Here is a 16,333-nt window from a genome sequence, read left to right as displayed (position 1 = left end):
GGGCCAGACGCTGAGAGTCAGATCCCGGCCCGGCCCGGCCTGAACACAGTACCCGTAACAGAACATGCCGTTCTACGTGCACCCCGTAGTGGGACATAACAGTTTATTTTATTAAGAGAATGGTGCCCTTTTCTACAGTTTTATTCCATGGCCACATATCGAGGAGCGTGAGATCACCCAGTAGGGTCAACCAATCATAAATCTTTATTTAGCTTCAAAACCGCAGCGGCAAAACAAGAGAGGGGTCATTGTTAACTCAGAAGACTGACCGGTCAATCTGCAGATCAAAACGTCACTACAGGCAAAACATTATGCATACAGCATCATTTTTCTTACCTGAAGAAATTACAACATTTGGAATAATTGAAAATGTATATAGCCCAGTCAAAAAGATTCATCTCATACCCAGATTCAGCATCCAACCAGTCCCTCACCTTCCTCTGCAGTCTCAAGGAGCAGATTTATCTATATTCGATTTATGCGTGTTTCTGTTTCGGTGGTAGTGCCAGGTAAAGACTGGATGAATTTAATATCCGTGAAAACGGAAGAACGTGACAGATACAAATGGGTGGGGTCAGTCTCTCGCTGGGTTTCCACCATCTGGATCCGAACAAAGAACGACACAATGATGCAAACACCACACTTGCCATGAAAATCGACGTTGTCAAATCCAGTTTATTCTGCACCTGGTTATCCCTCATCAAGCGTTCACCCCTGCCGACAATCAGTGCAAAAAGATAACATGAAATTTTATTGTATTACGGCTCATTTTCAAGAAAGAATGCGAAGAGAACCTGAATAAAATAGCAGACAATTATTTTAAGGCGTGATAAAAATTTATCAGCAGGAAAATACATCATACATATTCATAATCGTTATACACATATATAAAGTAAGTGCACAGAATATAACAGCGGAAAGCACAAGTGAATCCTTGTATAGGCCACAAAGAAGGCATCTTTGGTTTTACATTTTCAGCTGAGATGCACACCTGCTTTATTAAAAATATATATATAAAAATAAGAACAATAATAAAAATAATAAAACTAGCAAACGGAATTTCCCCATAATTATGTCAAACTGCAACATATTAATGCTTTCCAGTGAACAGCGTCACGCATCCAGCTCTCAGCCCTGTGCCTTGACATCCAGTGCCCCGCACTGTCCTGGGTGACATCAAACCACTGCACATCACCTCTCCAAAAAGCGGCCAAAAAAATGTTTGTTGCGATTCACCACATACTGGCAGAGGAAATCGCCTCCTCTTCTCCAGGCAAACTTAAAACCCTTGGACATTCTTGCACAGAAGGTGTGTCAAACCATATGTTTTCCCTGTGTGCCGCATGCACTACCCTTAGATCCAACACTTAATGTCATTTAAATATATTTATTTGGTTCGCTGTTATTTAGTAAAGGAATCCTGGCTTTCACTAGTCTGAAACCTTTTAGGTAATTGCCGACATCTGATTCTGTGGTTGACAGGGGCTGAGGTCAGAGCAATAAAATATAAGAAAATGGCACATAAACACAACCATAAATGAACAAGGCTCTCCACCTTACGGCTGGAAGTTTTCGATTTTGCCTCCATTCTCAAAACACATTTGTGCACAAACCTATTGCCATATTTTCTTTACTTAATGTAGATATTGTTATCTTTCTACTGCGTACGTGGCTTCAAAAAAGAGGAAAAGAACAAACACGCATAGTACTTTGTTACTTTGATTCAATGTGTCTGTCTTTCATCTTGCCCTGTGAGCTTTTGGTTACGTGGATGAAGCTCTTGCTGTAAATATAACATGCTAACAAGCTAGCTCTCGGTTCCCATCACTGGGACTCTAGTCTGCACTCTGCAGTTATGCCAATGGGGACAGTTTAAAGATCAAAGGGCTTCGCTTTCCTTTTTTCTCTTTCCTAAAAAATGTACACACTCCAGGAAATCCAGGGGATCTGAAAGGATTAGCCAGACAGATGACCTTTCCCAGTCTCAGAAGGCATGGCGTAGAGCCGGAGGGCCAGACAAACACAGCGGCACTGCTGCACACGCAAAGCACGCCTCCATAAGAAGCCACTCATGATACACGACAAGCTAGCTAAGGTCCCCAGCGTGACCTTGCGGCGACCCAGCCATGATCCTGGATACACCTGACTCCGTGTTCCGCTAATATGCTGGAACTCAACAGCAGGATTACGGGCCTCACCTGCAGTTTACCTTTTCTTATATTTAATTTTTTCCGTCACGCATTCTCATGCAGAAATTCCTGCTACGTACGCTACCCCTGCCCTACCCGGGGAATTTCTTTAAAACCAAATATCCCTTGCCCCCGTCCACTGGCATGTACTTCTTACTGATGACGAAGTTTCGCCCAGGACGTGTGATGACAGCACAGAACTCCAGGTTGGAAGCTGAGGGGACGTGCAGTTATTGAAAGCACCCGAGCGAGCGATGAGACACTGTACTATCGCGCCTGCTGCGTCCAGGAAGAAGGAAGCCGCATCTTACTGTGAAGGAAAGACTGCAGCTTTTACAGGAGACATGAAAAGGGATTAAACCGAGGAGAGATTAAAGACAAGCTGCAAATCAAACAGAATAGAGAGCAGGTTCACTGTCGGTTCATGGCCAGGGCAGCAGTTCAGTAGAAATGCGGAGCTGCACTGAAGGCCCAACAATTTCCTTCTGCAAGAGCTAGTGGAACTCAGCCTTTTAAGTGCAGTGACTCTGAAGAGCACTATGCAAGATTATTCTGGTCAACTAGCTGAGCGTTTGGGTTCAAAGCACTGCAGAGCTGTGGCGTAATGTCAGGTCAGGCACGGGGTTGGTGTCATCATGCACTATATAGAGTCTGATGAGGTTAGCAGGGCACTGGGGTACAGTCTGGTAAGGATCTCCTCCAGAGGCGATTAGGACTGATCACGACGACCGAAGGGAGACACCAGCTTCATCGCAACATAATTCTACAAGACAGACAAAGAGAGACAGGAGAGAGGGTGACCATCAAGATGGTGGAATGGATTTTACACATTTCAGGAGAATAATACATAATAATACATAAGTTCAAAGTAAAATCATCAGGCTTGAGGAGTAACAGAATACCTGGAATGCCACTACGTATTCAAAATACAAAAAAAAAAATGGAACTGAATTTTCTTCAGATTAATCAAAAGATTTATGCTACATTTAGAAAAAATTTAGATTATTACCAGGATTACACTTACAATAAATTTTAAAGCAAAGAATGATATTCTGCACATACAGCACATCAGGCAACACCTGTCTCAAGACATCAGCTATTTCATGTCTATTTTTAGAATGCAGATGCTCCTCTACTTACGAACTATTAACTTACGAACTTTCAGACATACGAACGAAGAGGACTAAGTCCAAATTGAGTTCCTTGGGCTCCCGTTTCCGGTCCGCCACAAAAATTTTTTTTTCTGCGCGCCAACTCCACCTAGTAAGATTTCTGGCTGCTACTCCAACCACGCAGCAGCGTAGCGTGCGTACTCCCAGCATCCTAGTTCTTTGTACTCATGTATACCCTTAAAATGATGTTGAATTACGACTTAAGAACATTTCAAGTTACGAACGCTGTTCGGAATGTATCTCGTTCGTAAGTAGAGAAGTGCATTTTTTTTTTGCACGTTGATTTGATATTTAATATTGACAACAGTGTAGTAGCCATGAAAAACCCAAGGAATAAGATAGATTTAGGAAATGAAAAGATGGTCAATGTTCTGTATATTATCTGTTAACAAAACACTATGATCACTCTTAAACCGTGTACTGAAAGAGATTGGATGTGTGCATTCTGCATCTTACCGTACATTGTTTGGTTGACTTACAGAATACTTACAGAAGTAAAAGTAATCTTATTGATATTTCTTTTCTCTTATGTTTGTGTGCACATTTAGCATAGAGGTAATCCGAAATAATCAGGTTATGTTTCTTAAATATTGGGATTTTTGGATTAAGTTACTGACTACATTTTTTAACAGGTATATTTCAAAAGTAATCTGCTCAACCCTAAAAATCATCCTGGCTTCAACAAAGATATCACAGTCTGTAATTTGTAGTCTGAAACGATATATAGAGTTATTAAAGAATGAAAGTACACTGTAAAATGTTGTTTTATTCAATGTATTTGGACAGACAAATGTTCATTTGAAGAGTTTTGGTAGACAGAGATGATGTAATCAACAAAACAACAAAATTTTAATTTTGAATTCACCCAAGGGGCGGCATGGTGGTGCAGTGGTTAGCACTGTTGCCACACCTCTGGGACTCGGGTTCAAGTCTCTGCCTGGGTCACATGTGTGTGGAGTTTGCATGTTCTCCCCATGTCGTCGTGGGGTTTCCTCCGGGTACTCCGGTTTCCCCCCACAGTCCAAAAACATGCTGAGGCTAATTGAAGTTGCTAAATTGCCCGTAGGAGTGTGTGTGTGAGGGAGGGGTGTGTGTGTGTGCCCGGCGATGGGCTGGCCCCCCAACCTGGGTTGTTCCCTGCCTCGTGCCCATTGCTTCCAAGATAGGCTCCGGACCCCCCCCCCCCCCCCGTGACCCAGAAGGATAAGCAGTTTGGAAAATGGATGGATGAATGGATGAGTGGAATTAAAACAGAAATTACTACCGCATTGATTGGTTCAGGGAAACAGTACTGTAGCAGAATGAGAGCATTACAATCCAGAGTCTATGTTACTCGCCGCAATTTCCTCTGTCAAATCCTATGTTGCCCCATACGGGCTTGTCATTCATATCAAGCTATACAGCAGCAAGGAAAATAAGACTTACCGGAAAGGAGTAGAGGAAGACACCGAGGAAGAGAAGCAATAGGAATAGGAAGAGGAGGCCGAGGAAGACCCACTTGAACCTTCTCCACAGGATGAACTTGCAGGTCTTGAAAGGTGAGGAGAACCAGAGGAAAGATGTGTCAGGACGCCTGCAGGGTGAGACAGAGAAATTTGACATTAAACTGCTTCAGTCGAGGCAGAGAATCCCAGGCATTTCTTACTCTGGTCACAAGAGAATTTTTCATTGGTTATATTCGGCACGTACTGAGGTGGCTCCAGGTGGGGATTCATGTTGGGATCTTCCCTCCCCAGGCCAGCAGGTCTCTCCTCTTGCTCCTCCTCTGATACAACCTCTAGGGACATCTCTACTTTCCCCTTTGGGGGAAAATGACAGTAAGTAATAAATACATCAATACTTTTCAAAACAGCTAAACACTCATTATTCATTGTTTTTGCATTCCCTGTTATTTGAATGAGCCTGGCCATTCTTACCTGACCTTGTTAATTAGCAAGGTGCATGCAATTGACTGGATGATTTTTGTTTATCACATAAATACTGCACTATGTGAAAATCCCAGGAAGGTGGTGGTTCCTGACACTACTGAACTACCACATCCAGCACAATTATTCCCCAATTCAAATTTGCCTAGATCAAGCATCGTAGTTATTTCAGCCCCTTTGTTGAACAGTGACTGAACCTCTTGACCCCATCTGCATGCAATTGTACAAGGAACAGAAAGACATCATAAAGAGATACGCATAAAAATTACAGAGAAACCAGCTGTGAAACATGGAAAATGGTAACATATAACATGAATATATAAAAATATATTGACATATATTAGTAACACAAGTGGTGAAACAGAAATAAATTGAGGAGAGAAAACTGATGACAGACTGTGGTAAAAAGAAACAGCAGAGCGATGGCCAAAAAAGGGCAGGGGGAGGATGAGGAGGAATGGTAAGATAGGGAGAAGATTAAGGGTGAGGAGGTTCATGTGGTGGACCCACAGCAAGGATCTTCTCCCCGCTGTTCTCGCACACGCAAGGCCACCAGCCCTTCACAGTCTTCTGCTCAAACAGGGAAACCAGCTTCTCTGGAGGTTGACTCAAGAGGTCTAGGCTGCATTTCTCCGCCGTCTTGGCTGGGCGAAGCATGTGATTCAGGTCCAGCTCCAGACATCCTGCGGATGGGAGACGCCAAATAAGAGATAAGCAGAACGACAGCATGAGAAGATGGAACTGTCACTGTCAGCCCCGCTTAACCAGCTCATACCAGCATGACCAACTGGTGACCCATGCAGCTAAACCATCAAAGAGCAGCAAGAGCTGAGACATGTCCGTCTAAGACCATCTTAGACTGGTTAAAACCAGCTAAAACCAGCATAGTACTTTGTTACTTTGATTGTATCTGTGTATCTGTCTTTCATCTTACCCTGTGAGCTTTTGGTTACGTGGATGAGGCTCTTGCTGTAAATATAACATGCTGACAAGCTAGCTCTCAGTTTCGATCACTGGGACTCTAGTCTGTACTCTGCAGTTATGCCAATGGGGACAGTGCATGGTAGCCAGTCAGTTACAGGAGAGATACGCGTCATTGGATTGCAGTTCATGCACTAGAAGGCCATTTTACAGAGAGAAATAGAATGCTGTGGATTGCTATGCTATGCTGTAGGTAAAGTACATACATGCCTGCCCAGCCTGAGACAGGTTACTAAAATCGATGCGCTTGGCCCTGTCGCTTGTGTATCATAAATACCGCTCACAGAGTATGTGACCTGAGAGTTTGGCTAGTTGAAGACCAACCAGGTGGTTCTTCGAGTTTATGCACACATACCACACACACATATATGAAGTACACATGAAATCTAAACTGTTAACCTCAAAGATTTGCTTATATGCTGAAAAACAATGTGTGTTAAGTCACCCGGAGTGACTGATGTGTTTTTAGACAGGCTACGGGGCTCTGGAATACGCTGACTGCGTGGTTACACGGCTCTGTGTGTGGCTTTACTGCAGCAGCGTCAGGCTGCAGCTCGGAGGCCTGCGATTAGCCCCTCTGGTTCACTCCCCATCCGTTCAAACATCAGGATCCCATCAGTGCGATCCATGGAATATTTTTATTGTTTCTACATGTGACATGTCAAGGCTGAGAAAGGAGGAATAAAAATAGCATGCAGGTTTTGCGGGGGTGGCTGGAGGGTGAGCGGCGGGGGTTGGCGGTTTTGGGGCGGGGTAACGGGGTGAACAGTAGGGCCTCGGGGTTCGAGAGAAGCAAAGGTGAGCCACAGGGTCTAGGAACTTGTGTGTAAAATGATCATCTCCAGCAACCTGGCCATGGGCATGGAGAGTAGCTGGCGGAGGGGAAGGGGGGGTGGTTACTCTGTGGGGGGCAAGCATTACACATATACTAGCATTTCTGGAATTATTGTGGCTGGTGGCATGTGATCAAATGCAATGGCATAGATTTGGGTATGGACAGTAGAGACATGACCCTAGTAATATTTTGGGAGTACTGTGTGGGTTTGGGGGGGGGAGCTGATTTGGCCCCTACCAATGCTGAAAAAACCTAAGGTCTTAGTCTAATGGCTTGATTTCATTGTATTGACTGTATTGACATTATATTGTATTGACAAGGCTGGAATGGATGGACAGTATCTGCAAAGGGAGTGTGCAGAGTGTCATTACCGAGGTAGTCATCAAAGGAGAACTTGTCATTATCCCAGATCTGGAGAGTAAGCCTTGGTGGCAGCTTTGTCTCAGTTTTGTCCAGGCTCCAGAAGTGCTCCTGGGTACAGTAGGATGGAGGCCAATGTTTTCAGACCAACGCTTGGCCACATTCATTCACAAAATGATGAGTTGTAAATGTTGACATGCTCAGTTGAAAAGCCATTTTGGGAGAGACTGGTGTATTCACACGTGTCATTGTTATTGCCAACCTTCTTATTGAAGGTGCAGAGCTGCTCAGCAGGAAGGTAATGGAATGGGAAGAGGAAGCGCCAGTTGAAATTCCCCTCTCCCCCCAGGGAACGATAGTGCACATCGGTCTTCTGTTTGTTGTCCTCATGTCCCTGCAACCAGCTGAGAGCCACGAAGAATTATTCAATGAATGTGTGCCTCTAGCAATTGCATTTCAGATACTCATAGATATAACTCAGGAATAACGAATGATCGACAATTAGCCAAAGTCTCTGCTCACCCTTTGACATATATATCACTCATCTTCTCCCCCGTGACACTGGTGTCATCCAGGATGACATCATTGGTATTCCATACAATGCACCGGAGGAAGAACCTGTCCAGAAATGGAGGGATGGTGAGGAGATGCCAACAGCCAGGATGGGGAGATATGAGAACCAGAGCTGGAGGTCGATGTTTGCATCCTCATGCCAGACCATTGCTTACTTTTTGGCCTTGCGTGGACAGATGTTGAAAGGTGGCCCTGGTGGTCCTAGGGACTTGGGGAACAGGTCTACCCACAGCTGCAGACGTCCCTGAAAAGGAATAAATGCACAAAACTACCAGTGAGAGAAAGAACCAATCAAAGCACAGAGAGACAGCTGAACACAGGCAAGCAAAAATTATCCCAGTGATTGTGGCTTGTCATATATATGCAGATGTTTGATATGTTTATGCAGATGTTATGAATAATAAGGCAATGAATGCTTGCTTTAGTCATTTTACCAGTGACTGTAATTAGACATTGCAAGTACAGTTACATTTTTATTGTACTAACACAAATGAAAAGAAGACATTTTTGTTTAAATTATTCTACACACAAATCACGTTTTTCTTTATATTTCATTGGCTAGTGGTTAGGGGTGGGATGATGGTTTAGTGGGTATCACTACTACCTGGCACCTCCAGGGCTGGTGGTTGAAATCCTACCTTTATTCTATGCATGTGAAATTTGCCTATTCTCTCCTTGTCGTGTGGGTTGTTCCTGCAGCTGTTAGGCTAATTGACGTGCCTAGATCACTGGTAGACTATATGTGCCCTTTAAGTGTTCCTTAGTTTTATCCATAACCAAGATAAGTGTTTGGAAGTTGGATGCCTGGGTTTCCATATGCAGATGAATTTGGAGCCCTTCATTAGAGAATGACTGTTTATGAGTACACAGAAATTAGCAACAACAATTCCAAGAGTGTCCTTTCTTATGGGTTTTCTAAGCAATTCCCCAGGGAGGTCATGCCTGCTCGATTTCCTGCTGAAGGGGGCTGTATAGTGGGCGTGTCTCCACATGCTCGGGCACAAGGTCCTGTCTGCGCAGGATCAAAAGTGCCAAGCGCTCTTCCAGTGGTCCCAGGTGTGGGTTGGGTGGCTTGGCCTCATCTATGTGGCACAGAACAGAGTCAGCAGGCTCAGGCATGGAAAGAGGCAGGCACGCAGAAACACACACAGATGCTAACCACCACCAGAGGGCAGTGTTATACACACACACAAAGACACACACACATACACAGTCTATACCAGGGGTGGCCAATCTTATCCGCAAAGGGCCAGTGTGTATGCAGGTTTTCACTGCAACTCCCTAATTAGGTCACTAACTAGAGGACTGATTGGCTGAAGAGTCCACACACCTGGGTTTGAACAGCTGACCTAAAGGTTACCCCAAAAACCTGCCTACACACTGGCCCTTTGCAGACAAGATTGGAGACCCCTGGTCTATACCCTTCTGCCCAACATGCAAAAACCCTCATATATGTTTGCACACATCTACTTGGGTGTTCAATGACAGGAAGGAACATTCAGAGAGACAACAGAAGTTTGACAGTATTATTCAATTTTGCAGAGCATTTTATAGCGACACAAGAGGCGGATAGAAATACATATTTTCACCCAAAAAGAAACACTATCAAGATCATCTTCCTTTCCAGTCAGTGAGAAATGTTCTCAGCTCTGCATCAACTCTTAAAGATAATGGTTGCTCCAATACCTCCGGAGAAAACCATAAGCAATCAGACATTACAATTGAACACTCCGGGTTTCATTTTCATAATCCAATCCAGTCCAGTTGGCTTTTCAATGGATGAAGTCATCAATGGGATAGGAAAGACTGTAAAATAAACTTTAAAGTATTTTATTTCCAGTACTTGAAACTATTTCTAGTTCTTCAAACAGTCCATTCATTCAAGTATTGTTGCTCTTAAAGGAAAATCATTCTGGGAAACCCCCTCCCAAAAAAGTCAAATTAAAGAATCCTAATGAGTTTGTTATGTCGAACAAGGCATGGCACCACCTAGTCTATTGGAATTTACACAAAGGGGACATCTGGGAGCGAGGAAGAAGAGGAAGACGATGGATTCCAGGAACGCAGTTGGATTCGGACGATCCACGCCTCTGTTGACAATCGTGCGAGCATAGCCGCGGTTTTCCGAGAAACAAAGAGCAGCAGTATTCTAGTCCAGTAAAACACGGTCGCGGTCCGCCGCAGTATTGACGTTGGCTTGGGTCTTTGCAACAGCGTGCAATAAATCACGGGGATCTCGCCGAGCGTGCCACTTCAATGTGGGGGGAATATCACTGTTATTGCACTCAGAAGCCATAGTCGGTGTGTGGCAGGACTGTGACTAAGGGGAGTTCTCGTTATTTATCTCCATTTCGGGGCAAGACAAAGTGGGAGTGCACGGTCGGCTGGGGGAATACTGTGGCAGACGCCGATCCACCTCCGGGGTTGCTGAGAAACATAGAGCAGTGGCGTGACGAGTGATATATTTGCCACAAATTTACGGAATGTGTGTACGCCGTTGTACATTTACGTAGCCTTTCTCTCCTTTAAATTACCTGCTGTTATTCTTCAGACGCGAGCCATTCTTTATCGTCCAAGGAGGAATAGCAAAATGCCTCCCATCAGCTTTTTAGGCCGAGCACGTGCTGGAGATGCGTGCCGAAGATATGCACTGCAGTGAGCTTTTTCCAAAGGAGACACTACAGTCCAGTGCTAAATGGCTGGTCACAATGTCAGTTATCTAAGACCTGTCTGTATCTTCTAGACACAAGTTCACCCAATGAGGGATTCAGAAATGAGGGGTGGGGTGTGACTCAATGGATTAAGCATCAGGACCTGAAATTAGAAGGTCATTGGTTTGAATCCGGGGCGGCATGGAGGTGCAGTGGTTAGCACTGTCGCCTCACACCTCTGGGTCCCGGGTTTGAGTCTTGCATGTTCTCCCCATATAATCGTGGGGTTTCCTCTGGGTACTCCGGTTTCCCCCCACAGTCCAAAAACATGCTGAGGCTAATTGGAGATGCTAAATTGCCTGTAGGTGTGCATGCGTGACTGAATGGTGTGTGAGTGTGCCCTGCGATGGGCTGGCCCCCCATCTTGGGTTGTTCCCTGCCTCGTGCCCATTGCTTCTGGGATAAGCCCCGGACCCCCCGTGACCCAGTAGGATAAGCGGTTTGGAAAATGGATGGATGGATGGTTTGAATCACATGTCCATTAAGCCCATGAACAAGGACCTTGAACACCCTTAAAAAAATTCTCTAGGGCCAAGTCTTTGCCCATAGATGTGTGTAGTTCTCAATGTAAAGAATATGGGGTGTTCAAAACTCTAACTATTTCAATGTATTTGCTCAAATGGCAAAAAAGCATCATTTAATGTCAAATGTCGACAAAATGCTGACTTTCGGCGAAAAAGAGAGCAAAAATGTGAACCGACTATGGGTCCTCGAGGACTGGATTGGGAAACACTGCCTTAAAGCTTAAACACCATCCACCCCAAGGTGTAATCAACATGGATTTCTGTCTTTCCATCTCCCTTCATCGCCTTTTTTTCGTGTCCCTGTCCACGCTAAGCAGGTACAGCATCACCTCACCCAGATCAGTGGCTGTGTACTCATGACCCCTGAAGATCACTCGATCCGGCTTGTAAACAGGCTGCCTATAGCTCCGCTGCTCACAGAGTTTCTTCAGGAGCTGTGAGGGCTTCAGCTGATCCCGCCACCTGTTGACCCCTGACCTGGAAGGAGAATTCAGCAAATGAGCACAAGAGAGGTGTGGCCTAGTATTTATTTCAAAGAGGGTTTGCTTTCAGAGGTCGACTGAATGTCAATGATTCTACATATCACTCACAGACAATAAGACTGGGGAAGCCCACATCGAGCTCCATAGCAGGACAAGAAGCGGTTCTCTAGGTCAATCACTGTCTCCCCAATCTTCTCATCCTTAGACAGCATGTCATAATCGTATAGCATGATCTTTAGATCCTTCTCCAGAGGTAAGGCACAGGTCAACTCGAACATCCTAGGGTTTAGAAAGTACATAATATCACTGCTTAGAAATGGGTGTTTATCCAACATGCTTTATTTCATTCATTTATATAGCTGGATGCGTCACTAGGCTTATTCGGTTAGCAAGCGTATTGCCACCAAATCACACATAAGGTCTGACCAAGCAGCTTTCAAGCTACCTGCCTATGTGTGCAAATACTCAGATGCTGGCTGAGACAGATTCCTCATAAACAGTCTGCTTTGTTAGATTAAAACTAAATTAAAAAAAGAATATCCACATCTTCACAAAGGGTTATCCAATGGAAGAATTGTGCAAGAAATCCTGTGCTTGTAATTACCAAGACCATAGGAGATTATTTAACTTGCTTGAGCAGATCAACGTAAATCTACGTGCACAGGACTTCACTGTAGGACTGATGTATAGCCTTACTTTTCAGGGAGCAATGGAAAAACGGGGAAAAAAAATCAGTCAAAGCAAGAAATTGGCGTTAAACATGGTCCTTTAAGTAATGGTGCACTTTCTTGTTTTCCTCTGTCAAGTTATTTCTTGGCCTCTTCCCTATTTCTGAGAATATCCTGACCCCTGCTGGTTACTGACATCCTGCAATGTTTTTGTACTGCTAGTCCTCAGGACACAAGAGATTACAGTCAGCTTCTTTTTAAAGGCAAGCAGTGAGAAGAGAAGACATACTTTCCAAATATGGGATCCAGTGTGCAAGGGATGTAGTTGTCATGGTCACTGATGGACTTTTTGCCCAAGATGATCTTCACGTATGGGTCACACTGCACACAGAAACACATGGAAGAAGTAGAAGCATGGAACAAGGACCTTTTTTATCGATTTCTTGTAGTTTCTAGCATTAAATCATGCGAGTGAAATTGTGGAAAGAGATGCCACGGGAGTCAACAACCTGACAGAACGATCTTTTCTCTTGTTACTTCACTGTTTTACCATGAGTTGAACTATGATAACATTGAAAAGTGAGTCTTTATTTATTTTGACCTGTTCATGAATGGATCCAATATTACAGTATTGCAGGCTGCTGGAGAGCCCACCTTGCCGTTGGAATCTTTGGGCTGAAGTCCCATGGCCTGGATAATGTAGATGCGAACCAGGCACTCCTCAGTGCCATTTGCGGGAAGCTGAGCAAATTGCCGTGGTGGCAAAGGCAGGGAGGGGTCATCAGGTAGGGTGTAGATCTTAAACATTCCCTATAAGAAAGGAAAAGTGTCCAAGAAAACATAACCGGGATTGCATGCCACTTAGGGCTGGAGTATATAGAGCAATATATTATGATATTACGTGACTTACTTTAAACTCTCCAATGACAGAAGGGTCCTCACTCTCATTCTGGGTCTTTCCCCTGTACAGCTTAAAAGTTTGGCAGAAGTCCACCAGTCCATGAAACCCATCCACGTTTTCCAGTTCGCAGTCATACACCTGTAGGGGGAGGGGAGATTCCGATAGGGACGGAGGGCTGTGGTGTGACTGAATACTCCCGTCACAGATTGTGAGTTATAGAATAGCATGACAATACAGTAAGAAAATGTATCCGACAATTTCAGAGGGAAAGGGAAATAAAAAATAAATGTCCCACTGGTTCTGACTTTAAAGATGACTGTTGACATCAGCACGCTAATTTACACTGAAATATCCATTTACTGATCTGAATATGTCATCAAATTACATTTTGTACCAGAAACAGACAAAGGGACCCTGTAATATATATCACTGGAATTATTAGATCCTGAGACAAGGCTTGGAAACCATTGTTGGGCGGGGCTGGTTGATGATGCCATCGCTTTCGTCTGTCTAGACTCCCGTGGAATTCCACCATTGATCAGAATTTTGCTGCCACCGGCTTCCCACGTGTGACACCGGCAGGGTTTTGGGGCCTCACAGAGCCAGACCTTGCATGTTGCCTTGGAAGGCAAAGTTCAGCTCAAATAGAGTTATTATGAATCGCAAGTCATACAGAGTCACGGATGGTTTTTCTACCTGCAGTGTGTCAAATCCCTTCTCAAGATATGTTCCACATTTTTTCATCTCTCCTGTTGAGGCATAGAATTTGCTCCACCAGTCAATGAACTCTTCTTCCTGCAAACAGAGAAACTGGTAAAATGCTACTGCAACATCCAAGCGGCTTTACTGGGTCATGAATCCATCAAATTAGATACAAAATTCCAACCGCAATTCAGCAGAATTTCTCTGTTCTTACTGAAATCATGATACATCAGATCAACACTTTATTCTCTTTCAAGAAGTGAAAACCAAAAATATTTTGAACAAATATTAACAATTGAATGTGGTCCAACAAACGTTCTGGGATATAATAATGTAAATTTAAATAGAAAACAATTTGTTTTTCAAATACAATCACTATATTAAGATATTTATCTGAACTATGAGAAATATGCACCATCTATCCAGCTCCTAGCAGCTTATCTGGGGCAAAGCTGCAGGAGGCCCTGGAGGCTATGTCACGGAGTGCCAGTCCATCAAAAGGCACATACAGTTACTTAAATGTATTTTACTTAGTAGACAATTTCATCCAAAGCGAAGAACAAATGATGCAAGCAGCAGACAATAGGTGATTCATAGATACAAGTTAGCCTAAATGCAGGTTGTTCAAGTACAGGGGGGAACCTAAAGAACCCAAAGAAACCTGCAAAACCTGAGAAGAATGTGAGAACCCTAACCCCTCTAACCCTAAACCTAACTTTTCACGTTATTTATCTGTTCAATCACAAGAATTCACATGTTTTGACACCCAGACCTCACTTTTCTTGCCTATATTAGACGACATACATTGATACTGTCAACAACAGCATTGATTTTACAAAACACATGTCAATTGTATACGCACACTGAACTACCATCAATTAATTCAATTCAAAATTAGGCTCATTGATGTGAAGAGGCATCCACACGTCTTGACAGGTTTTTTACCTGAACTAGCAAACTATTCAAGCAGAGTTTAATTAAACAAGAATCACGTTATGAAGAGTTCAGAAAGAAATCATACAATATACTCAATAACTTTTGAATTTGAAATTTAACCATCAAAACGGTACACCATGACAGTAGCTACGTCTGAATATGGATATAATTTATGTGAATGAATCACTGATGTAAAATGTTATACTCAGCCTGTTGCTACAACCGCAACCATCAATAAGGGGTTACAGAAAATGGATGGATGATTGAATAGACTGTCTGTGCTTTCACATCTAATTAATTTGAATTAATTTTACCCTATATGTTTTCCTAAACGACTTTCTGTACACTGCTCAAATTTTCAATGCTGCTGTATTCATTTTTGTGCGGATAGTCTGCCCTCATGTAGCTAATTAATCTGAAAAGCATTAGCAACATTCTAAGCAGGGAATTATCTAGATACTACACAGAAAAGGAAACAGCTGTTTTGCATGACCACAATCAATTCAGCTATAAAATATGAATTATAATCACTTGCAACAAAATAACATAACAGTGCAATATTTAGGATTTTCTGTCCAATTCAACTTACCCACTTCACCATCTTTGTCAAGCGGAATAAGGGTGAACAAGATAGGAAATGGTTAAATGACTCTTAACAACACTTTTCTTAGAATTAGATCAAATAAATTAAAAAAACATATTTGCACAAAGTGAACGTATCATGCACATGCATTGTGGATTGCCCCAAGGCATCCAAACATGCAAAAACAGAAACTTTGGATGTGGCTGAATTATTATACGCATAAATTTCTGGCATCTCATGCTAAATCAGAATATGATTTTACAATTTTCAACTAAATTAAAGTAAAAGAACCTTGGAGGGACCAGAGCAGCGGGCACTAGCCTCTATGGAATACACAAGCTGTGTATTAGGTAGGACATGTTCAAGATATACGTACACTTCAATGTCAGTGACCTCAAAGTAAACAATTGTGTGTTCATACTGGCAAAATTGCTTTTAGAGGATGTTAGAGTGGAAATAGAGAAAAAAAACTGTGAGAAATTACAGCTATGTACCAAAACCTCAGTTGAAACCGCAGTGAAAACCTGGGATATAACCATAGTCCTTAAGGGATTCATTTTAATCATCATGTCACTGGTATTGTCCGAAATGATATATTATACAAATAATTGCTTCACTAGGGCATTTGAGGCATCAGGCCTGCAGTCAGGTCTAAACCATTATGTAAGTACTTATGCATATCATGGGAACCCATTCTGGGGTATTTACCCAAAGAAGGCTACTGTGATCCAGTCTATCCTGGGAAGAGAAGGGTGTTCAGGGAATAATGCCAAACAAATCCAACTGGCCTG

At 43.2% G+C, this 16,333-nt stretch overlaps 1 protein-coding gene across 9 annotated transcripts in view; it reads right to left on the bottom strand.

The window, feature by feature from the left end:
• Positions 1-657: 657 nt before the first annotated feature.
• Positions 658-16,333, bottom strand: part of dysf (dysferlin, limb girdle muscular dystrophy 2B (autosomal recessive)) — an 83,990-nt gene continuing 68,314 nt past the window's right edge. For 8 of the 9 annotated variants that reach the window (XM_048970246.1, XM_048970252.1, XM_048970243.1 and 5 more), the window contains 15 exons: positions 14,018-14,116; positions 13,331-13,459; positions 13,075-13,230; positions 12,710-12,801; positions 11,861-12,031; positions 11,605-11,747; positions 8,978-9,117; positions 8,191-8,279; positions 7,985-8,080; positions 7,725-7,866; positions 7,474-7,573; positions 5,797-5,969; positions 5,051-5,160; positions 4,787-4,934; positions 658-2,952 (listed from right to left, as the gene is read on the bottom strand). In XM_048970246.1, the coding sequence (XP_048826203.1) occupies positions 2,899-2,952; positions 4,787-4,934; positions 5,051-5,160; positions 5,797-5,969; positions 7,474-7,573; positions 7,725-7,866; positions 7,985-8,080; positions 8,191-8,279; positions 8,978-9,117; positions 11,605-11,747; positions 11,861-12,031; positions 12,710-12,801; positions 13,075-13,230; positions 13,331-13,459; positions 14,018-14,116 (1,842 nt within the window). In that variant the 3' untranslated portion in view covers positions 658-2,898. Of the gene's footprint in view, positions 2,953-4,786; positions 4,935-5,050; positions 5,161-5,796; positions 5,970-7,473; positions 7,574-7,724; positions 7,867-7,984; positions 8,081-8,190; positions 8,280-8,977; positions 9,118-11,604; positions 11,748-11,860; positions 12,032-12,709; positions 12,802-13,074; positions 13,231-13,330; positions 13,460-14,017; positions 14,117-15,548; positions 15,561-16,333 lie in introns of all 9 variants that reach the window. The other variant, XM_048970251.1, reaches the window with a different exon arrangement.

Source organism: Brienomyrus brachyistius, chromosome 12 (assembly GCF_023856365.1).
Source record: "Brienomyrus brachyistius isolate T26 chromosome 12, BBRACH_0.4, whole genome shotgun sequence".
Classification (NCBI taxonomy): domain Eukaryota; kingdom Metazoa; phylum Chordata; class Actinopteri; order Osteoglossiformes; family Mormyridae; genus Brienomyrus; species Brienomyrus brachyistius.
Note: the sequence above shows the minus strand (reverse complement) of the source record. Positions and strands in the feature narration are given on the sequence as shown.